The sequence below is a fragment of the Cetorhinus maximus genome, unplaced genomic scaffold (assembly GCF_964194155.1).
Source record: "Cetorhinus maximus unplaced genomic scaffold, sCetMax3.hap1.1 HAP1_SCAFFOLD_1492, whole genome shotgun sequence".
Taxonomy (NCBI): domain Eukaryota; kingdom Metazoa; phylum Chordata; class Chondrichthyes; order Lamniformes; family Cetorhinidae; genus Cetorhinus; species Cetorhinus maximus.
In genome coordinates, this window is record NW_027597433.1 from 7914 (window position 1) to 31799 (window position 23886).

Below are 23886 nucleotides of genomic sequence, written 5' to 3' on the forward strand. Positions count from 1 at the left end.
GGAGAGTGGGGGGATTAGAGGGATAGACTTCGATGGAAGAGTGGGGGGATTAGAGGGATGGTCTTCGATGGAAGAGTGGGTGGATTAGAGGGATGGACTTCGATGGGAGAGTGGGGGGATTAGAGGGATGGTCTTCGATGGGAGAGTGGGGGGATTAGAGGGATGGTCTTCGATGGGAGAGTGGGTGGATTAGAGGGATGGACTTCGATGGGAGAGTGGGGGGATTAGCGGGATGGTCTTCGATGGGAGAGTGGGTGGATTAGAGGGATGGATTTCGATGGGAGAGTGGGGGGATTAGAGGGATGGTCTTCGATGGGAGAGTGGGGGGATTAGAGGGATGGTCTTCGATGGGAGAGTGGGTGGATTAGAGGGATGGACTTCGATGGGAGAGTGGGGGGATTAGAGGGATGGTCTTCGATGGGAGAGTGGGTGGATTAGAGGGATGGTCTTCGATTGGAGAGTGGGGGGATTAGAGGGATGGTCTTCGATGGGAGAGTGGGTGGATTAGAGGGATGGACTTCGATGGGAGAGTGGGGGGATTCGAGGGATGGACTTCGATGGGAGTGTTACAGCCTGGACTGATTTGGAAAGGGAGACCTCTAGGGTCAGCAGTGCTGAGTGAGTTTGATGTTTACAGAGCAGTTGAGTGGGATTGATAGTGGGATTGGGAGTGAGATGTGGGGCTATGTGAGGTGTAGGACGGAATAATATTCACTCACCAGAAGGATTCGTCGTAATAAACGACTTAATCGCACCGAGTTCTCATGTAAACCTTCCCAGGCCTTGAACCCCTTCTCCTTCGTTGCTACAAACGTGTTCCAGCAGTAGAAATAATCTTTAAAAAAACACACGGAGTTAGATACAGAGTAAATCTCCCTCTACACCGTCCCCCATCAAACACTCCAAGGACAGGTACAGCACGGGGTTAGATACAGAGTAAAGCTCCCTCTACAGCGTCCCCATCAAACACTCCCAGGACAGGTACAGCACGGGGTTAGATACAGAGTAAAGCTCCCTCTACACTGTCCCCATCAAACACTCCCAGGACAGGTACAGCACGGGGTTAGATACAGAGTAAAGCTCCCTCTACACTGTCCCCATCAAACACTCCCAGGACAGGTACAGCACGGGGTTAGATACAGAGTAAAGCTCCCTCTACACCGTCCCCATCAAACACTCCCAGGACAGGTACAGCACGGGGTTAGATACAGAGTAAAGCTCCCTCTACACCGTCCCCATCAAACACTCCCAGGACAGGTACAGCACGGGGTTAGATACCGAGTAAAGCTCCCTCTACACCGTTCCCACCCGCGCCGCCCCTCCACCCCGCCCAATGCCTGCGCTACCCCACCACCCATCCCAACACCTGCCCCACCACCCCGCCCAACGCCTGACCCACCACCCATCCCAACTCCTGCCCCACCACCCCACCCAACGCCTGCCCCATCACCCATCCCAACTCCTGCCCCACCACCCCACACAACGCCTGCCCCACCACCCCACACAACGCCTGCCCCACCACCCCACACAACGCCTGCCCCACCACCCCACCCAACGCCTGCCCCACCACCCCACCCAATGCCTGCGTTACCCCACCACCCCGCCCAACGCCTGCGCTACCCCACCACCCCACCCAATGCCTGCGCTACCCCACCACCCCACCCAACGCCTGCGCTACCCAACCACCCCGCTCAACGCCTGCGCTACCCCACCACCCCGCCCAACGCCTGCGCTACCCCACCACCCTGCCCAACGCCTGTGCCCCCCACCACCCTGCCCAATGCCTGCGCTACCCCACCACCCCGCCCAACGCCTGCGCTACCCAACCACCCCGCCCAACGCATGCGCCGCCCCACCACCCCGTCCAACGCCTGCACCACCACCCCGCCCAACGCCTGCACTGCCCCACCACCCCGCCCAATGCCTGCACCACCACCCCGTCCAATGCCTGTGCTACGCCACCACCCCGCCCAATGCCTGTGCTACGCCACCACCCCGCCCAATGCCTGCACCGCCCCACCACCCCGCCCAACGCCTGCACCACCACCCCGCCCAACGGCTGCACCACCACCCCGCCCAACGACTGCGCCCCCCACCACCCCGCCCAACGCCTGTGCTATCCCACCAGCCGGCCCAACACCTGCGCTGCCCCACCACCCCGCCCAACGCCTGCCCCACCACCCCGCCCAACGCCTGCCCCACCACCCCGCCCAATGCCTGCGCTGCCCCACCACCTCGCCCAACGCCTGCCCCACCACCCCGCCCAATGCCTGCGGCGCCCCACCAACCCGCCCAACACCTGCGCTATCCCTCCACCCCGCCCAATGCCTGCGCTATCCCTCCACCCCGCCCAATGCCTGCGCTACCCCCCCACACCACCCAAAGCCTGCGCCCCACCACCCCGCCCAACGCCTTCGCTACCCCACCACCCCACCCAACGCCTGCACCGCCCCACCACCCCACCCAATGCCTGCACCGCCCCACCACCCCACCCAACGCCTGCACCGCCCCACCACCCCACCCAACGCCTGCGCTGCCCCACCACCCCACCCAACGCCTGCGCTACCCCACCACCCCACCCAACGCCTGCCCCACCACCCATCCCAACGCCTGCCCCACCACCCATCCCAACGCCTGCCCCACCACCCCGCCCAATGCCTGCTCTACCCCACCATCCAACCCAATGCCTGCGCTGCCCCACCACCCCGCCCAACGCCTGCGCTATCCCTCCACCCCGCCCAATGCCTGCGCTACCCAACCACCCCGCCCAATGCCTGTGCTACCCCCCCACCCCACCCAAAGCCTGCGCCCCACCACCCCGCCCAACGCCTTCGCTACCCCACCACCCCACCCAACGCCTGCACCGCCCCACCACCCCATCCAACGCCTGCACTGCCCCACCACGCCACCCAATGCCTGCACCGCCCCACCACCCCACCCAACGCCTGCACCGCCCCACCACCCCACCCAACGCCTGCGCTGCCCCACCACCCCACCCAACGCCTGCGCTACCCCACCACCCCACCCAACGCCTGCGCTGCCCCACCACCCCACCCAACGCCTGCCCCACCACCCATCCCAACGCCTGCGCTACCCCACCACCCCACCCAACGCCTGCCCCACCACCCATCCCAACGCCTGCCCCACCACCCATCCCAATGCCTGCTCTACCCCACCATCCAACCCAATGCCTGCGCTGCCCCACCACCACGCCCAACGCCTGCGCTACCCCACCACCCCGACCAACACCTGCGCCGGCCCAACACCTCGCCCAACGCCTGTCCCACCACCCCGCCCAATGCCTGCCCCACCACCCATCCCAACGCCTGCCCCATCACCCATCCCAATGCCTGCATCGCCCCACCACCTCACCCAACGCCTGCGCTACCCCACCACCCCGACCAACGCCTGCCCCACCACTCATCCCAACGCCTGCCCCACCACCCTGCCAAACGCCTGCGCTACCCCACCACCCCGCCCAACGCCTGCCCCACCACCCCGCCCAACGCCTGCCCCACCACCCATCCCAACGCCTGCCCCACCACCCCGCCCAACGCCTGCCCCACCACCCATCCCAACGCCTGCCCCACCACCCCGCCCAACGCCTGCCCCACCACCCCGCCCAACGCCTGCCCCACCACCCCACCCAACGCCTGCCCCACCACCCCGCCCAACGCCTGCCCCACCACCCATCCCAATGCCTGCCCCACCCCAACACCCCACCCAACGCCTGCCCCACCACCCATCCCAATGCCTGCGCCACCCCACCACCCCGACCAATGCCTGCCCTACTACCCGACCCAACGCCAGAGCTGCACCACCACCCCGACCAATGCCTGCCCCACCACCCATCCCAACGCCTGCCCCACCACCCCGACCAATGCCTGCGCTACCCCACCACCCCGCCCAACGCCTGCGCTACCCCACCACCCCGCCCAACGCCTGCGCTACCCCACCACCCCGACCAACGCCTGCCCTACTACCCGACCCAACGCCAGAGCTGCACCACCACCCCGACCAACGCCTGCCCCACCACCCATCCCAATGCCTGCCCCACCACCCATCCCAATGCCTGCCCCACCACCCCACCCAACGCCTGCCCCACCACCCCACCCAACGCCTGCGCCACCACCCCGCCCAACGCCTGCGCTACCCCACCACCCCGACCAACGCCTGCGCTACCCCACCACCCCGACCAACGCCTGCCCTACTACCCGACCCAACGCCAGAGCTGCACCACCACCCCGACCAACGCCTGCCCCACCACCCATCCCAACGCCTGCCCCACCACCCCGCCCAACGCCTGCGCTACCCCACCACCCCGACCAACGCCTGCGCTACCCCACCACCCCGACCAACGCCTGCCCTACTACCCGACCCAATGCCAGAGCTGCACCACCACCCCGACCAACGCCTGCCCCACCACCCATCCCAACGCCTGCCCCACCACCCATCCCAATGCCTGCCCCACCACCCCACCCAACGCCTGCGCCACCACCCCGCCCAACGCCTGCGCTACCCCACCACCCCGCCCAACGCCTGCGCTACCCCACCACCCCACCCAACGCCTGCCCCACCACCCATCCCAATGCCTGCCCCACCCCACCACCCCACCCAACGCCTGCGCTACCCCACCACCCCACACAACGCCTGCCCCACCACCCATCCCAATGCCTGCCCCACCCCACCACCCCACCCAATGCCTGCCCCACCCCACCACCCCACCCAATGCCTGCACTACCCCACCACCTCCGGCCAACGCCTGTGCTACCCCACCACCCACCCCACGCCCCCCGGCGACCCCCGGCGACCCCCTGACCTTTGTAGGTCATGACCCCCAGGCCGACCCCGGCCTTGCTGAGCCGGCGCAGCCCCTCGGGCTGGAGGGTCCGGTCGCCGCAGTAGTAGAGGCGGGCCACAAAGAGGCGGAGGTGCAGGTTGGGCCACGCCCGCAGGAACTCCACCACCCGCAGGGCGCACTCGTAGCAGGGGCTCCAGGAGCTGAACCAGGTCAGCCGATAGGTGCGCTCGGGGTTGAGGTCCCAGCCCCTCAGGTAGTGCAGGAAGACCATCTCCGCGTGCAGGCCCGGCTTGTTCCGCAGGAAGCCAAAGTCCAGGGAGCTGGAGGTGGTGCTGTCCCTCCTCTTCACGATGTAGCACATGTAGGTCTCATGTCTCCCCTTGGCCCACCGCACGTTCTTGAAGTGGTAGATGAAATTCTTCTTGGTCATCAGGCAACTGCGGAGGGAGCAGGTTAGATACAGAGTCAATCTCCCTCCGCATCGTCCCCATCAAACACTCCCAGGACAGGGACAGCACGGGGTTAGATACAGAGTAAAGCTCCCTCTGCACCGTCCCCATCAAACACTCCCAGGACAGGGACAGCACGGGGTTAGATACAGAGTAAAGCTCCCTCTGCACCGTCCCCATCAAACACTCCCAGGACAGGTACAGCACGGGGTTAGATACAGAGTCAATCTCCCTCCGCACCGTCCGCATCAAACACTCCCAGGACAGGGACAGCACGGGGTTAGATACAGAGTAAAGCTCCCTCTACACCGTCCCCATCAAACACTCCCAGGACAGGGACAGCACGGGTTTAGATACAGAGTAAAGCTCCCTCTACACCGTCCCCATCAAACACTCCCAGGACAGGGACAGCACGGGTTTAGATACAGAGTAAAGCTCCCTCTACACTGTCCCCATCAAACACTCCCAGGACAGGTACAGCACGGGGTCAGATACAGAGTAAAGCTCCCTCTACACCGTCTCCATCAAACACTCCCAGGACAGGTACAGCACGGGGTCAGATACAGAGTAAAGCTCCCTCTGCACTGTCCCCATCAAACACTCCCAGGACAGGTACAGCACGGGGTTAGATACAGAGTAAAGCTCCCTCTACACCGTCCCCGTCAAACACTCCCAGGACAGGTACAGCACGGGGTTAGATACAGAGTAAAGCTCCCTCTACACTGTCCCCATCAAACACTCCCAGGACTGGTACAGCACGGGGTTAGATACAGAGTAAAGCTCCCTCTACACCGTCCCCGTCAAACACTCCCAGGACAGGTACAGCACGGGGTTAGATACAGAGTAAAGCTCCCTCTACACCGTCCCCATCAAACACTCCCAGGACAGGTACAGCACGGGGTTAGATACAGAGTAAAGCTCCCTCTGACTTTACTCTGGGTGCTGTATGTAATACTGTAAATCGCCTCTAGGGGGCAGCTTTAACATTAGAGCCAGTTGTAATACTGTTGCCCACCCTGCAGGGGGCAGCGTTACACTGGGTGCCGGGTGTAATACTGTAACCCACCCTGCAGGGGGCAGCGTTACACTGGGTGCCGGGTGTAATACTGTAACCCACCCTGCAGGGGCAGCGTTACACTGGGTGCCGGGTGTAATACTGTAACCCTCCCTCCAGGGGGCAGCATTACACTGGGTGCCAGGTGTAATACTGTAACCCTCCCTCCAGGGGGCAGCATTACACTGGGTGCCGGGTGTAATACTGTAACTCACCCTCCAGGGGGCAGCATTACACTGGGTGCTGGGTGTAATGCTCCAACTACCCCTCCAAGGGGCAGCGTTATTGTGGGTGCCAGACGTAATACTGTACCTCACCCTCCAGGGGGCAGCTTTACTCAGGGTGCCGGGTGTAATACAGTGCCTCACCCACCAGGTGGCTGCTTTACTGTAGGGGGGCCGGGCGTAATACTGCAACTCACCCTCCAGGGGGCTGCTTCGCCCTGAGTGCCGGGTGTAATACTCCAACTCTCCACCGGCTCTGGAGTGAGCGCTGGCGAGTTGCTCATCCAGCAGGGTAAGGATCAGTCACTGTGCAGATCGGGAGGGCCAAGTGAAATTCGGCAGATCAGAGAGTGGGCGCAGCCTCAGTCACCTCGCACAGGCAGTGAACACCCACACCGACTGGGTGCGGGGCGAGGTCTGAGGGTTTTACGGTGTTGAGCATGGTGGAGACGGAAGTACTGAGGGGAATGGCATCACCCACCCACCGGGCACAACACCCTCCTCACCCAGCCTTGAAACTGGATCGCCCCGACTCTGGGTTTGAGTTGCAATAGGAGCAGCAAAGGCATCCCACACATCGGAACCAAACCTTTCATTACAACATGAGTGTCCGAGGGTCAGTGCTGAGGGAGCGCCGCACTGTCGGAGGGTCGGTGCTGAGGGAGCGCCGCACTGTCGGAGGGTCAGTGCTGAGGGAGCGCCGCACTGTCGGAGGGTCAGTGCTGAGGGAGCGCCGCACTGTCGGAGGGTCAGTGCTGAGGGAGCGCCGCACTGTCGGAGGGTCAGTGCTGAGGGAGCGCCGCACTGTCGGAGGGTCCGTGCTGAAGGAGAGCCGCACTGTCGGAGGGTCAGTACTGAGGGAGTGCCGCACTGTCGGAGGGTCGGTACTGAGGGAGCGCCGCACTGTCGGAGGGTCAGTGCTGAGGGAGCGCCGCACTGTCGGAGGGTCAGTGCTGAGGGAGCGCCGCACTGTCGGAGGGTCAGTGCTGAGGGAGAGCCGCACTGTCGGAGGGTCGGTGCTGAGGGAGCGCCGCACTGTCGGAGGGTCGGTGCTGAGGGAGCGCCACACTGTCGGAGGGTCAGTGCTGAGGGAGTGCCGCACTGTCGGAGGGTCAGTGCTGAGGGAGTGTCGCACTGTCGGAGGGTCAGTGCTGAGGAAGTGTCGCACTGTCGGAGGGTCAGTGCTGAGGGAGTGTCGCACTGTCGGAGGGACAGTACTGAGGGAGCACTGTAATTCAGGCTGAATTTGTAGTTGGATGTGACTGGAATGATGAGCGGGATGTCCGGGGCGGGGGTTGTGGTTGTTGGTGGTGGTGGTGGGGGTGGGGAAGGGGGTGTTTGATGGTGGGGGAGGGGGAGGGGAGAGCCCTCGATCTGTGACGTGAGGTGAACCTCAATCCCTCTCTCGCTAACGTCGCCCCCACTCGCGCCCCAGAGTGTAAACACACCTCAGCTGCTGTGCTCCGAGACCCAGCTGGTGCTCGTGGGATCCTGCTGTGCCCCCTGGCGTCCGATTGCCCGTGGTTAGGCTGCGGGTTGTGTGGGGGTGGTTTGCCTGACCTCCTGGTTGACCCGCCTGTCTCTACCGGGTCCCCTCTCTCCCCGCAAAACCAGAGCCTCCCCAGGGTGCGTGTGGGGTACACAGGACAGGGACAGAGACTTCTCTCCTCCGATTCCTGCCCGAGGTGGGCGGGGAAGGGGATCTCTGTGGTCGGGGTGGGGGAAGGCGGTGAGATTCGGGAGCTGGATGGTCGCGCAATGATCTGCTGGGTCGGGGCGGAGCGGGGGTAGTCCCTGACCACAGGGTTTATCAGCCTTTCCTCTTACCTGTCCATGGTTTTGTTCTGACTCTGCCCTGTTCTCCCTCTGGCTCGGTCGCTGTCTCTCTCGCTTTCTATCAATGACTCAGTCTCTGCTGCTGTCCAGATCTGACTCACAGGCCCTCGATTCACAAACTCAACTCAGCGGAGGGGAGTGTCCCCACCCACACTGACACACATCTCCGCTCCTGATTGGCGCTGGAGGGTTTAAACTCTGTCTCCAACGTCCCCCATCGAACACTCCCAGGACAGGTACAGCACGGGGTTAGATACAGAGTAAAGCTCCCTCTACACTGTCCCCATCAAACACTCCCAGGACAGGTACAGCACGGGGTTAGATACAGAGTAAAGCACCCTCTACACCGTCCCCATCAAACACTCCCAGGACAGGAACAAAATGGAGGAGGCCATTCAGCCCCTATCGAGCCTGTTACACAGGAACAGGAGGAGGCCATTCAGCCCCTCTTGAGCCTGTTACACAGGAACAGGAGGAGGCCATTCAGCCCCTCGCGAGTATTTTACACCATTCTATTGGATCTGCTCTGTATCTTAACTCCCTCGGTTCCGTGACCCTCCATCCCCAACAACGATCTCTCAATCTCAGTTTTGACGTTTCCCTTTGACCTCCGGCCCCCACAGTTTATTTCGGGGGTGGGTGGAGAGTTCCTGATTTCCACTCCCCTTCGTGTGAAGAGGTGTTTCCTGATGTCCCCCCTGAACGTCCTGGCTCGAATTTTAACCTCCTTCCCCCTTGTTCTCGACTCCCCCTCCCCGGCTCCCCCACAACCCACCGGATCAGAGGGAATAGTTTCTCTCCATCGACCCAATCGAATCTCTTTAATCAGCTCAAACTCTCCTTCATCTCGGAGACTAGAGGGAGGCTATCCTTCAACTTCCTCTCTCTTCATTATCTATCTGTGTCTCTCTCTGTCTCTCTCTCTCTCTCACTCTCTGTGGTTCTCTATCTCTCTCTCTCTCTCTCCCTCTCTCTCACTCTCACGCACTCACTCACTCACTCCCTCCCTCCCTCTCGCTCATTCTTTCTCCCTCTCTCTCTCTCTTTCTTTCTCCCTCTCTCTCTCTCTCTTTCTTTCTCCCCCTCTCTCTCTCTTTCTTTCAGTCTCTCCCTCTGTCTCTCTCTACCTCCCTTTGTCTGTCTCTCTACCTCCCTCTGTCTCTCGTTACCTCCCTCTGTCTTTCTCTACCTCCCTCTGTCTCTCTCTACCTCCCTCTGTCTCTCTCTACCTCCCTCTGTCTCTCTTTACCTCCCTCTTTCTCTCTCTATCTCCCTCTGTCTTTCTCTCTACCTCCCTCTGTCTCTCTCTACATCCCTTTGTCTTCTCTCTACCTCCCTCTGTCTCCCTTTACCTCCCTCTGTCTCCCTTTACCTCCCTCTGTCTCTCTCTACCTCCCTCTGTCTCTCTCTACCTCCCTCTGTCTCTCTCCAACTCCCTCTGCCTCTCTCTACCTCCCTCTATCTCTCTTTTTGCCTCCCTCTGTCTCTCTTTACCTCCCTCTGTCTCTCTCTTCCTCCCTCTGTCTCTCTCTAACTCCCTCTGTCTCTCTCTACCTCCCTCTGTCTCTCTCTACATCTCTCTGTCTCTCTCTACCTCCCTCTGTCTCTCTTTACCTCCCTCTGTCTCTCTCCACCTCCCTCTGTCTCTCTTTACCTCCCACTGTCTCTCTTTACCTCCCTCTGTCTCTCTTTACCTCCCTCTGTCTCTCTCTACCTCCCTCTGTCTCTCTCTCAGCCCTTCATCTGTCTCTCTCTACCTCCCTTTGTCTGTCTCTCTACCTCCCTCTGTCTCTCTCTACCTCCCTCTGTCTTTCTCTACCTCCCTCTGTCTCTCTCTACCTCCCTCTGTCTGTCTTTATCTCCCTCTGTCTCTCTCTACCTCCCTCTGTCTCTCTCTACCTCCCTCTATCTCTCTCTATCTCCCTCTGTCTCTCATTACCTCTCTCTGTATCTCTCTACCTCCCTCTGTCTCTCTCCAACTCCCTCTGCCTCTCTCTACCTCCCTCTATCTCTCTTTTTGCCTCCCTCTGTCTCTCTCTACCTCCCTCTGTCTCTCTCTTCCTCCCTCTGTCTCTCTCTAACTCCCTCTGTCTCTCTCTACCTCCCTCTGCCTCTCTCTACCTCCCTCTGTCTCTCTCTACCCCCCTTCATCTGTCTCTCTCTACCTCCCTCTGTCTCTCTTTACCTCCCTCTGTCTCTCTCCACCTCCCTCTGTCTCTCTCTCTACCTCCCTTTGTCTGTCTCTCTCTTCCTCCCTCTGTCTCTCTTTACCTCCCTCTGTCTCTCTTTGCCTCCCTCTGTCTCTCTCTACCTCCCTCTGTCTCTCTTTACCTCCTTCTGTCCCTCTACCTCCCTCTGTCTCTCTCTACCTCCCTCTGTCTCTCTTTACCTCACTCTGTCTCTCTCTACCTCCGTCTGTCTCTCTCTACCCCCCTTCATCTGTCTCTCTCTACCTCCCTCTGTCTCTCTCTACCCCCCTTCATCTGTCTCTCTCTACCTCCCTCTGTCTCTCTTTACCTCCCTCTGTCTCTCTCCACCTCCCTCTGTCTCTCTCCACCTCCCTCTGCCTCTCTCTACCTCCCTCTATCTCTCTTTTTGCCTCCCTCTGCCTCTCTCTCCCTCCCTCTGTCTCTCTCTCCCTCCCTCTGTCTCTCTCCACCTCCCTCTGTCTCTCTCTCTACCTCCCTTTGTCTGTCTCTCTCTAACTCCCTCTGTCTCTCTTTACCTCCCTCTGTCTCTCTTTGCCTCCCTCTGTCTCTCTCTACCTCCGTCTGTCTCTCTCTACCTCCCTCTGTCTCTCTCTACCTCCCTCTGTCTCTCTCTACCTCCCTCTGTCTCTCTCTTCCTCCCTCTGTCTCTCTCTAACTCCCTCTGTCTCTCTCTGCCTCCCTCTGCCTCTCTCTCCCTCCCTCTGTCTCTCTCTCCCTCCCTCTGTCTCTCTCTACCTCCCTCTGTCTCTCTTTACCTCCCTCTGTCTCTCTCTACCCCCCTCTGTCTCTCTCTACCTCCCTCTGTCTCTCTTTACCTCCCTCTGTCTCTCTACCTCCCTCTGTCTCTCTCTACCTCTCTCTGTCTCTCTTTACCTCCCTCTGTCTCTCTCTACCTCCCTCTGTCTCTCTCTACCTCCCTCTGTCTCTCTTTACCTCCCTCTGTCTCTCTCTACCTCCCTCTATCTCTCTCTACCTTCCTCTGTCTCTCTTTACCTCACTCTGTCTCTCTCTACCTCCCTTCATCTGTCTCTCTCTACCTCCCTCTGTCTCTCTTTTCCTCCCTCTGTCTCTCTTTACCTCCCTCTGTCTCTCTTTACCTCCCTCTGTCTCTCTCTACCTCCCTCTGTCTCTCTCTACCCCCCTCTGTCTCTCTACCCCCCTTCATCTGTCTCTCTACATCCCTTTGTTTGTCTCCCCTTTACCTCCCTTTGTCTGTCTCTCTCTACCTCCCTCTGTCTCTCTCTACCTCCCTCTGTCTCCCTTTACCTCCCTTTGTCTCTCTCTACCTCCCTCTGTCTCTCTCTACCTCCCTCTGTCTCTCTCTCCCTCCCTCTGTCTCTCTCTCCCTCCCTCTGTCTCTCTCTCCCTCCCTCTGTCTCTCTCTACCTCCCTCTGTCTCTCTCTACCTCCCTGTCTCTCTCTACCTCCCTCTGTCTCTCTTTACCTCCCTCTGTCTCTCTTTACCCCCCTTCGTCTGTCTCTCTACCTCCCTTTGTCTGTCTCTCTACCTCCCTTTGTCTGTCTCTCTCTACCTCCCTCTTTCTCTCTCTCCCTCCCTCTGTCTCTCTCTACCTCCCTCTGTCTCTCTCTACCTCCCCCTGTCTCTCTCTACCTCCCCCTGTCTCTCTCTACCCCCCTCTGTCTCTCTACCCCCCTTCATCTGTCTCTCTACATCCCTTTGTTTGTCTCCCCTTTACCTCCCTTTGTCTGTCTCTCTCTACCTCCCTCTGTCTCTCTCTACCTCCCTCTGTCTCCCTTTATTTCCCTTTGACTCTCTCTACCTCCCTCTGTCTCTCTCTACCTCCCTCTGTCTCTCTCTACCTCCCTGTCTCTCTCTACCTCCCTCTGTCTCTCTCTACCTCCCTCTGTCTCCCTTTACCTCCCTTTGTCTCTCTCTACCTCCCTCTGTCTCTCTCTACCTCCCTCTGTCTCTCTCTCCCTCCCTCTGTCTCTCTCTCCCTCCCTCTGTCTCTCTCTCCCTCCCTCTGTCTCTCTCTACCTCCCTCTGTCTCTCTCTACCTCCCTGTCTCTCTCTACCTCCCTCTGTCTCTCTTTACCTCCCTCTGTCTCTCTTTACCCCCCTTCGTCTGTCTCTCTACCTCCCTTTGTCTGTCTCTCTACCTCCCTTTGTCTGTCTCTCTCTACCTCCCTCTGTCTCTCTCTCCCTCCCTCTGTCTCTCTCTACCTCCCTCTGTCTCTCTCTACCTCCCCCTGTCTCTCTCTACCTCCCCCTGTCTCTCTCTACCCCCCTCTGTCTCTCTACCCCCCTTCATCTGTCTCTCTACATCCCTTTGTTTGTCTCCCCTTTACCTCCCTTTGTCTGTCTCTCTCTACCTCCCTCTGTCTCTCTCTACCTCCCTCTGTCTCCCTTTATTTCCCTTTGACTCTCTCTACCTCCCTCTGTCTCTCTCTACCTCCCTCTGTCTCTCTCTACCTCCCTGTCTCTCTCTACCTCCCTCTGTCTCTCTTTACCTCCCTCTGTCTCTCTCTACCTCCCTCTGTCTCTCTTTACCCCCCTTCGTCTGTCTCTCTACCTCCCTTCGTCTGTCTCTCTACCTCCCTTTGTCTGTCTCTCTACCTCCCTTTGTCTGTCTCTCTCTACCTCCCTTTGTCTCTCTCTCCCTCTACCTCCCTTTGTCTGTCTCTCTCTCTCCCTCTCTCTATTTTTCTCGGTTCCTTGCTCACTCTCACTCTCACTCTCAGTCTCACTCTCAGTCTCTCTCTCTCAGTCTCTCTGAGATTGTTTGCTGTCTCTGTACCAGCTGCAGGGTGAGATATCTCTCTCAGTGCGAGTGCGAGTGTGCGAGTGGGATCGAGCGGTCTGCTCTGCCCGAGGTACGCAGGAGGAGGTGGTGTGAAAGTGGGGTTTGAGGAAGTGGTTTGAGTGCTGGGTTATAAATATCGGAGCGAGCGATGGAGGGAGCGTGGACAGGTGGCGTGTTGGAGAGACAGCTGTGAAGAGGGCATGGTCGAGCGCGAAATTTAAACCCCTCTAGGTATAAAAACAATTTTCCACACACGCTCTCTTGCAGCGATCGGGCTTCCTGTTTACAGTTAGTGGTCACCGCGCAATACACCCTGTCGCTGACTGAGTCCTGGAGGGCTCACCGAGTGTGAGGCTGTGTGACAGGGGGAATAACTGTACTCAGCGCACCCACACCCACACCGCACACCCACATTAACACGGCTATTCCAGGGGTTACCATTGACCAGAAGCTGAACTGAGACCAGCCAGATAAATACTGCGGCTACAAGAGCAGGTCAGAGGCTGGGAATCCTGCGGAGAGTAACTCACCTTCTGACTCCCCAAAGCCTGTCCACCATCTACAAGGCACAAGTCAGGGGTGCGATGGGACACTCCCCACTTGCCTGGATGAGTTGCAGCTCCCACAACACTCGAGAAGCTCGACACCGTCCGGGACAAAGCAGCTCCCCCGCTCGATCAGCACCCCATCCACAGACATTCACTCCCTCCACCACCGACGCACAGTAGCAGCAGTGTGTGTACCATCTACAAGATGCACTGCAGCAACTCGCCAAGGCTCCTTCGACAGCGCCGCCCAAACCCACGACCCGCTCCCATCTAGAAGGACGAGGGCAGCAGACATATGGGGAACACCCACCACCTGGAAGTTCCCCTCCGAGCCCCTCACCATCCCGACTTGGAAATATATCGGCCGTTCCTTCACTGTCGCCGGGTCAAAATCCTGGAACTCCCTCCCTAACAGCGCCGTGGGTGTACCTACACCACACGGGACAAAATCCTGGAACTCCCTCCCTAACAGCGCCGTGGGTGTACCTACACCACACGGGACAAAATCCTGGAACTCCCTCCCTAACAGCGCCGTGGGTGTACCTACACCACACGGGACAAAATCCTGGAACTCCCTCCCTAACAGCGCCGTGGGTGTACCTACACCACACGGGGACTGCAGCAGTTCAAGAAGGCAGCTCACCCCCACCTCTTCAAGGGGCAGTTAGGGATGGGTAATATATACTGGCCCCGCTTGTGAACATACAAAAGCAAACAGAAATAAATATCAGTGGATCCCTCCAGAGACATAAACTCAAAAATCAACTGACATACAGTTCCAGTGTCAGTACTGAGGGAGTGCCGCACTGTCGGAGGGTCAGTACTGAGGGAGCGCCGCACTGTCGGAGGGTCAGTGCTGAGGGAGCGCCGCACTGTCGGAGGGTCAGTGCTGAGGGAGCGCCGGATTGTCGGAGGGTCAGTACTGAGGGAGCGCCGCACTGTCGGAGGTTCAGTACTGAGGGAGAGCCGCACTGTCGGAGGGTCAGTGCTGAGGGAGCGCCGCACTGTCGGAGGGTCAGTGCTGAGGGAGAGCCGCACTGTCGGAGGGTCAGTACTGAGGGAGCGCCGCACTGTCGGAGGGTCAGTACTGAGGGAGCGCTGCACTGTCGGAGGGTCAGTACTGAAGGAGTGCCGCACTGTCGGAGGGTCAGTACTGAAGGAGCGCTGCACTGTCGGAGGGTCAGTACTGAGGGAGTGCCGCACTGTCGGAGGGTCAGTGCTGAGGGAGCGCCGCACTGTCGGAGAGTCAGTACTGAGGGAGAGCCGCACTGTCGGAGGGTCAGTACAGAGGGAGCGCCGCACTGTCAGAGGGTCAGTGCTGAGGGAGCACCGCACTGTCGGAGGGTCAGTACAGAGGGAGCGCCGCACTGTCGGAGGGTCAGTACTGAGGGTGAGCCGCACTGTCGGAGGGTCAGTGCTGAGGGAGCGCCGCACTGTCGGAGGGTCAGTACTGAAGGAGCGCCACACTGTCGGGGGGTCAGTACTGAGGGAGTGTCGCACTGTCGGAGGGTCAGTACTGAGGGAGCGCCGCACTGTCGGAGGGTCAGTACTGAGGGAGCGCTGCACTGTCGGAGGGTCAGTGCTGAGGGAGAGCCGCACTGTCGGATGGTCACTACTGAGGGAGCGCCGCACTGTCGGAGGGTCAGTGCTGAGGGAGAGCCGCACTGTCGGATGGTCACTACTGAGGGAGAGCCGCACTGTCGGAGGGTCAGTGCTGAGGGAGCGCCGCACTGTCGGAGGGTCAGTACTGAAGGAGCGCCGCACTGTCGGAGGGTCAGTGCTGAGGGAGCGCCGTTCTGTCGGAGGGTTAGTGCTGAGGGAGGCCGCACTGTCGATGGGTCAGAGTATAATTGTGAAGACAGTGTATATATATATGGGACAAAGTTTGTATATTTGAGACCGGGTATGTATATTTGGGATGGGGTGTTGTATATTTGAGACGGGGTCTGTATATTTGGGATGGGGGGTTGTATATTTGAGACAGGGTCTGTATATTTGGGATGGGGGTTGTATATTTGAGACGGGGTCTGTATATTTGGGATGGGGGGGGTTGTATATTTGGGGTGGGTCTGTATATTTGTGAGGGTGGTATATATTTGTATTGAGGGTGTGTATATTTGGGTCGTGAGTGTGTATATTTGGGATGTGTGCGTATATATGGGACGGGGATATATATTTGGAATGGGGTTGTATATTTGGAATGGGGTTGTATATTTGGAATGAGGGTGTATATTTGGAATGAGGGTGTATATTTGGAATGTGGGTGTATATTTGGAATGGGGGTGTATATTTGGAATGGGGGTGTGTATTTGGAATGGGGGTCTGTATATTTGGAATGGGGGTCTCTATATTTGGAATGGGGGTGTGTATTTGGAATGGGGGGGTGTATTTGGAATGGGGGTCTGTATATTTGGAATGGGGGTCTGTATATTTGGAATGGGGGTGTATATTTGGAATGGGGTTGTATATTTGGAATGGGGTCTGTATATTTGGAATGGGGGTCTGTATATTTGGAATGGGGGTCTGTATATTTGGAATGGGGGTCTGTATATTTGGAATGGGGGTCTGTATATTTGGAATGGGGGTGTATATTTGGAATGGGGTCTGTATATTTGGAATGGGGGTGTATATTTGGAATGGGGGTGTATATTTGGAATGGGGGGTGTGTATATTTGGAATGGGGTTGTATATTTGGAATGGGGTTGTATATTTGGAATGGGGTTGTATATTTGGAATGGGGTTATAAATTTGGAATGGGGGTGTATATTTGGAATGGGGTTGTATATTTGGAATGGGGTTATAAATTTGGAATGGGGGTGTATATTTGGAATGGGGGTGTATATTTGGAATGGGGTTATAAATTTGGTATGGGGGTGTATATTTGGAATGGGGGTGTATATTTGGAATGGGGGTGTATATTTGGAATGGGGGTGTATATTTGGAATGGGGGTGTTTATATTTGGGTCATGAGGGTGTATATTTGGAATGGGGGTGTGTATTTGGAATGGGGGTGTATATTTGGAATGGGGGTGTTTATATTTGGGTCATGAGGGTGTATATTTGGGATGGGGGTGTGTATTTGGAATGGGGGTGTATATTTGGAATGGGGGTGTGTATTTGGAATGGGGGTGTGTATTTGGAATGGGGGTGTGTATGTTTGGGTCATGAGGGTGTATATTTGGGATGGGGGTGTGTATATTTGGGTCATGAGGGTGTATATTTGGGATGGGTGTGTATATATGGGACAGGGATATACATTTGGGATGGGTCTGTGTATTTGTAATGAGGATGTGTATTTTTAGGATGTGAGAGTGTATATTTGGGACATGAAAGTGTATATTTAGGACAGGGTTGTGTATTTGGGACAGGGTCTGTATCAGGATACCATATCAATCAAACTGTTCAAAAAAAATCTTGAATCATCGCAGCCCCACCTTCAGAATTGACGCGCATCTCCAAATATCCCTCCATCTCTCTCTCTCTCTGTCTCTCTCTCTCTCTCTCTGTCTCTCTCTCTCTCTGTCTCTCTGTCTCTCTCTCTCTCTGTCTCTCTCTCTCTCTGTCTCTCTCTCGCTCCCTGTCTCTCTCTCTGTCTCTCTCTCTGTCTCTCTCTCTGTCTCTCTGTCTCTCTCTCTCTCTGTCTCTCTCTCTGTCTCTCTCTGTCTGTTTGTTTCTCTCTCTCTCTGTCTCTCTCTCTCTCTGTCTCTCTCTCTCTCTCTTTCTCTCTCTCTCTCTCTCTCTGTCTCTCTCTCTGTCTCTCTCTCTCTCTCTCTGTCTCTCTCTCTGTCTCTCTCTGTCTGTTTGTTTCTCTCTCTCTCTGTCTGTTTGTCTCTCTCTCTCTCTATCTCTCTCTGTCTGTTTGTTTCTGTCTCTCTCTGTCTGTTTATCTCTCTGTCTGTTTGTCTCTCTCTGTCTCTGTCTCTCTCTCTCTCTCTCTCTCTGTCTCTCTCTCTCTTTCTCTCTCTCTCTGTCTGTTTGTTTCTGTCTCTCTCTGTCTGTTTGTTTCTGTCTCTCTCTGTCTGTTTGTTTCTGTCTCTCTCTCTCTCTCGGTCTCTCTATCTCACTCTGTCTCTCTCTCTCTTTCTCTCTCTCTCTGTCTCTCTCTGTCTGTTTGTCTCTCTCTCTCTCTCTCTCTCGGTCTCTCTATCTCACTCTGTCTCTCTCTCTCTGCCTCTCATTCGCTGTCTCTCTCTCTCTCTCTGTCTCTCTCTGTCTGTTTGTTTCTGTCTCTCTCTGTCTCTCTCTCTCTCTCTATCTCTCTCTCTCGGTCTCTCTATCTCACTCTGTCTCTCTCTCTCTGCCTCTCATTCGCTGTCTCTCTCTCTCTCTGTCTCTCTCTCTCTTTCTCTCTCTCTCTGTCTCTCTCTGTCTGTTTGTTTCTGTCTCTCTCTGTTTCTCTCTCTCTCTCTCTCTCTCTGTCTCTCTCTCTCTGCCTCTCATTCGCTGTCTCTCTCTCTCTCTGTGTCTCTCTTTCTCGGTCTCTCTCCCCGTCTCTCTTTCTGTCCCTCTCTATCTCTCTTTCCCCCTCTGCCTGTCTCCATTTCTCTCTGTCTCTCTCTCAGTCTCTGTCTCTCTCTGTCTCTGTCTCTGTCTCTCTCTCTCTCTGTCTCTCTCTCTCTCTGTCTGTCTCTCTCTCTCTCTGTCTCCCCCTCTGTCCCTCTCTGTCCAGCTCTTTGTGTGTGTCTCTCTCTGTCTCTTCCTCTCTCTCCCTCTCTCTTTCTCTCTCTGTCTCTTCCTCTCTCTCCCTCTCTCTTTCTCTCTCTTTCTCTCTCCCTTTGCATCTCTCTCGGTCTCTCTCTCTCGGTTTTCTCTCTCTCTCTCTCTCTGTGAAGTCATGCCATCTCTCTCATTGAAACTATGAATGAAAAGCATGTAGAAAGTGCCGGAAACAGCAGATGTGGATGAGGTGAGTATTTACTGTAAAAGAACCACAGAGAGAGCAACCGAGCGAGGACAGAGCGAGCCCAGCAAACAGCACAGATTCAGACAGGGGGAGGAACCATGATACAAGCTCGCCCCAAAAAGCAGAGGGGGCCCGCAAATAACCTCCCCTCCCTCCCTGTCCACAACACAGAGAACAGCTACTTCCCACTGAGAGAGAGAGAGACAAGGAGAGAGAGAGAGACAGGGAGCGAGAGAGAGAGACAGGGAGCGAGAGAGAGAGACAGGGAGCGAGAGAGAGAGACAGGGAGCGAGAGAGACAGGGAGCGAGAGAGAGAGACAGGGAGCGAGGGAGACAGGGAGCGAGAGAGAGAGACAGGGAGCGAGAGACAGAGAGCGAGAGACAGAGACAGGGAGCGAGAGACAGAGAGCGAGAGACAGGGAGCGAGAGACAGAGACAGGGAGCGAGAGACAGGGAGCGAGAGACAGAGACAGGGAGCGAGAGACAGGGAGCGAGAGACAGGGAGAGAGAGACAGGGAGCGAGAGACAGAGAGCGAGAGACAGAGACAGGGAGCGAGAGACAGAGAGCGAGAGAGAGACAGAGACAGGGAGCGAGAGACAGAGACAGGGAGCGAGAGACAGAGAGCGAGAGAGAGACAGAGACAGGGAGCGAGAGAGAGAGACAGGGAGCGAGAGAGAGAGACAGGGAGCGAGAGACAGAGAGCGAGAGACAGAGACAGGGAGCTAGAGAGAGACAGGGAGAGAGAGATAGAGACAGGGAGCGAGAGACAGAGACAGGGAGCGAGAGAGACAGGGAGAGAGAGATAGAGACAGGGAGTGAGAGACAGAGAAAGAGAGAGAGAGAGACAGGGAGCGAGAGAGACAGGGAGCGAGAGAGAGACAGAGACAGGAAGCGAGAGACAGAGAGTGAGAGAGAGACAGAGGCAGGGAGTGAGAGACAGAGACAGGGAGCGAGAGAGAGACAGAGACAGGGAGCGAGAGAGAGACAGAGACAGGGAGCGAGAGAGAGAGACAGAGACAGGGAGCGAGAGACAGAGACAGTGAGCGAGAGAGAGACAGAGACAGGGAGCGAGGGACAGTGAGCGAGAGAGAGACAGAGACAGGGAGCGAGAGACAGAGACAGAGAGAGACAGAGAGACAGAGACAGGGAGCGAGAGAGAGACAGAGATAGGGAGAGAGAGACAGAGACAGGGAGCGAGAGACAGAGAGAGACAGAGAGACAGAGAGCGAGGGATACAGGGAGCGAGAGACAGAGAGGCAGACTGAGAGCGAGAGAGGGACAGAGAGACGGAGAGCGAGGGAGACAGGAAGTGAGGGAGAGACAGGGAGCGAGAGACAGAGAGAGAGAGAGAGACAGGGAGCGAGAGAGAGACAGAGACAGAGAGAGAGAGAGAGAGACAGGGAGCGAGAGAGAGACAGAGACAGGGAGTGAGAGACAGAGACAGAGAGAGAGAGAGAGAGAGAGAGAGACAGGGAGCGAGAGACAGAGAGCGAGAGAGAGACAGAGACAGGGAGCGAGAGACAGGGAGCGAGAGAGAGACAGAGACAGGGAGCGAGAGACAGGGAGCGAGAGAGAGACAGAGACAGGGAGTGAGAGAGAGACAGAGACAGGGAGCGAGAGAGAGACAGAGACAGGGAGCGAGAGACAGAGAGCGAGAGAGAGACAGAGACAGGGAGAGAGAGACAGAGACAGGGAGCGAGAGACAGAGAGAGACAGAGAGACAGAGAGCGAGAGAGAGAGAGACAGAGACAGGGAGAGAGAGACAGAGACAGGGAGTGAGAGACAGAGAGAGAGAGAGACAGAGAGAGAGACAGAGACGGAGTGAGAGACAGGGAGCGAGAGACAGAGAGGCAGACAGAGAGCGAGAGAGAGAGAGACAGGGAGTGAGAGACAGAGAGAGAGAGAGACAGAGAGAGAGAGACAGAGACAGGGAGTGAGAGACAGAGAGAGAGAGACACAGAGAGAGAGACAGAGACGGAGTGAGAGACAGGGAGCGAGAGACAGAGAGCGAGAGAGAGAAAGAGACAGGGAGCGAGAGACAGAGACAGAGAGAGACAGAGACAGGGAGCGAGAGACAGAGACAGAGAGAGACAGAGACAGGGAGCGAGAGAGAGACAGAGAGAGACAGAGACAGGGAGCGAGAGACAGAGACAGAGAGAGACAGAGACAGGGAGCGAGAGAGAGACAGAGACAGGGAGCGAGAGAGAGACAGAGACAGGGAGCGAGAGACAGAGAGCGAGAGAGAGAGACAGAGATAGGGAGTGAGAGAGACAGAGACAGGGAGCGAGAGACAGAGAGCGAGAGAGAGAGACAGAGACAGGGAGTGAGAGACAGGGAGCGAGAGAGAGACAGAGACAGGGAGCGAGAGACAGGGAGCGAGAGAGAGACAGAGACAGGGAGTGAGAGAGAGACAGAGACAGGGAGCGAGAGAGAGACAGAGACAGGGAGCGAGAGACAGAGAGACAGAGACAGAGAGCGAGAGACAGAGAGGCAGATAGAGAGCGAGAGAGAGAGACAGAGACAGGGAGCGAGAGACAGAGAGCGAGAGAGAGACAGAGACAGGGAGAGAGAGACAGAGACAGGGTGCGAGAGACAGAGAGAGACAGAGAGACAGAGAGCGAGAGAGAGAGAGACAGAGACAGGGAGAGAGAGACAGAGACAGGGAGTGAGAGACAGAGAGAGAGAGAGACAGAGAGAGAGACAGAGACGGAGTGAGAGACAGGGAGCGAGAGACAGAGAGGCAGACAGAGAGCGAGAGAGAGAGAGACAGGGAGTGAGTGATAGAGAGAGAGAGAGACAGAGAGAGAGAGACAGAGACAGGGAGTGAGAGACAGAGAGAGAGAGACACAGAGAGAGAGACAGAGACGGAGTGAGAGACAGGGAGCGAGAGACAGAGAGCGAGAGAGAGAAAGAGACAGGGAGCGAGAGACAGAGACAGAGAGAGACAGAGACAGGGAGCGAGAGACAGAGACAGAGAGAGACAGAGACAGGGAGCGAGAGAGAGACAGAGAGAGACAGAGACAGGGAGCGAGAGACAGAGACAGAGAGAGACAGAGACAGGGAGCGAGAGAGAGACAGAGACAGGGAGCGAGAGAGAGACAGAGACAGGGAGCGAGAGACAGAGAGCGAGAGACAGAGACAGGGAGTGAGAGAGACAGAGACAGGGAGCGAGAGACAGAGAGCGAGAGAGAGAGACAGAGACAGGGAGTGAGAGAGACAGAGACAGGGAGCGAGAGAGAGACAGAGACAGGGAGCGAGAGAGAGACAGAGACAGGGAGCGAGAGAGAGACAGAGACAGGGAGCGAGAGACAGGGAGCGAGAGAGAGACAGAGACAGGGAGCGAGAGACAGAGACAGAGAGAGACAGAGAGACAGAGACAGGGAGCGAGAGAGAGACAGAGATAGGGAGAGAGAGACAGAGACAGGGAGCGAGAGACAGAGAGAGACAGAGAGACAGAGAGAGAGACAGAGACAGGGAGCGAGAGACAGAGAGAGACAGAGAGACAGAGAGCGAGAGAGAGAGACAGAGACAGGGAGCGAGAGACAGAGACAGAGAGAGACAGAGACAGGGAGCGAGAGAGAGACAGAGACAGGGAGCGAGAGAGAGACAGAGAGACAGGGAGCAAGAGAGGGACAGAGACAGGGAGCGAGAGACAGAGAGGCAGACAGAGAGCGAGAGAGAAACAGAGAGACAGGAAGCGAGGGAGAGAGACAGAGAGAGAGACAGAGAGAGAGACAGAGAGAGAGACAGAGAGAGAGACAGAGAGAGAGACAGAGAGAGAGACAGAGAGAGAGACAGACAGAGAGAGAGAGAGTCAGAGGGAGCGAGAGACAGAGAGAGTCAGAGACCGAGAACCCATTCAGCCCCTCTCGAGCCTGTTACACAGGAACAGGAGGAGGCCATTCAGCCCCTCTCGAACCTGTTACACAGGAACAGGAGGAGGCCATTCAGCCCCTCTCGAGCCTGTTACACAGGAACAGGAGGAGGCCATTCAGCCCCTCTCGAGCCTGTTACACAGGAACAGGAGGAGGCCATTCAGCCCCTCTCGAGCTTGTTACACAGGAACAGGAGGAGGCCATTCAGCCCCTCTCGAGCCTGTTACACAGGAACAGGAGGAGGCCATTCAGCCCCTCTCGAGCCAGTTACACGGGAACTGGAGGAGGCCATTCAGCCCCTCTCGAACTTGTTACACAGGAACAGGAGGAGGCCATTCAGCCCCTCTCGAGACTGTTACACAGGAACAGGATGAGGCCATTCAGCCCCTCTCGAGGCAGTTACACAGGAACAGGAGATGGCCATTCAGCCCCTCTTGACCCTGTTTAACAGGAACAGGAGGAGGCCATTCAGCCCCTCTCGAGACTGTTACACAGGAACAGGAGGAGGCCATTCAGCCCCTCTCGAGCCAATTACACAGGAACAAGAGGAGGCCATTCAGCCCCTCTCGAGCCTGTTACACAGGAACAGGAGGAGGCCATTCAGCCCCTCTCGAACCTGTTACACAGGAACAGGAGGAGGCCATTCAGCCCCTCTTGAGCTTTTTACACAGGAACAGGAGGAGGCCATTCAGCCCCTCTCGAGCCTGTAACACAGGAACAGGCGGACACACATTCATTCCCTCTCAAGCCTGTTACACAGGAATAGGTGGAGGCCATTCGGCCCCACTAGAACGTTGCACGGCAAATGGAGGAGGCTCATTGAACCCGTCTCGAGCCTGTTGAAGAGGAAGAGGAAGAGGGACATTCAGCCCGTCTCGAGCCTGATACACAGGAACAGGAGGAGGCCATTCAGCCCCTCTCGAGCCTGTTATACAGGAACAGGAGCAGGCCATTCAGCCCCTCTCGAGCCAGTTACACTGGAACTGGAGGAGGCCATTCAGCCCCTCTCGAGCCTGTTACACAGGAACAGGATGCGGCCATTCAGCCCGTCTCGAGCCTGTTACACAGGAACAGGAGGAGGCCATTCAGCCCCTCTCGAGCCTGTTATACAGGAACAGGAGCAGGCCATTCAGCCCCTCTCGAGCCAGTTACACTGGAACTGGAGGAGGCCATTCAGCCCCTCTCGAGCCTGTTACACAGGAACAGGAGATGGCCATTCA

At 57.2% G+C, this 23886-nt stretch overlaps 1 protein-coding gene across 1 annotated transcript; it reads right to left on the reverse strand.

The window, feature by feature from the left end:
• Positions 1 to 719: 719 nt before the first annotated feature.
• On the reverse strand, positions 720 to 8363 carry aicda (activation-induced cytidine deaminase; the record flags this gene model as incomplete). Its single annotated transcript, XM_078536762.1, has 3 exons — positions 8356 to 8363; positions 4820 to 5271; positions 720 to 835 (listed from the first exon to the last, which is right to left on the reverse strand). Coding segments are annotated over exons 1-3 (576 nt in total), but the record flags the coding sequence as incomplete, so codon positions are not given.
• Between the last annotated feature and the right edge of the window lie 15523 nt (positions 8364 to 23886).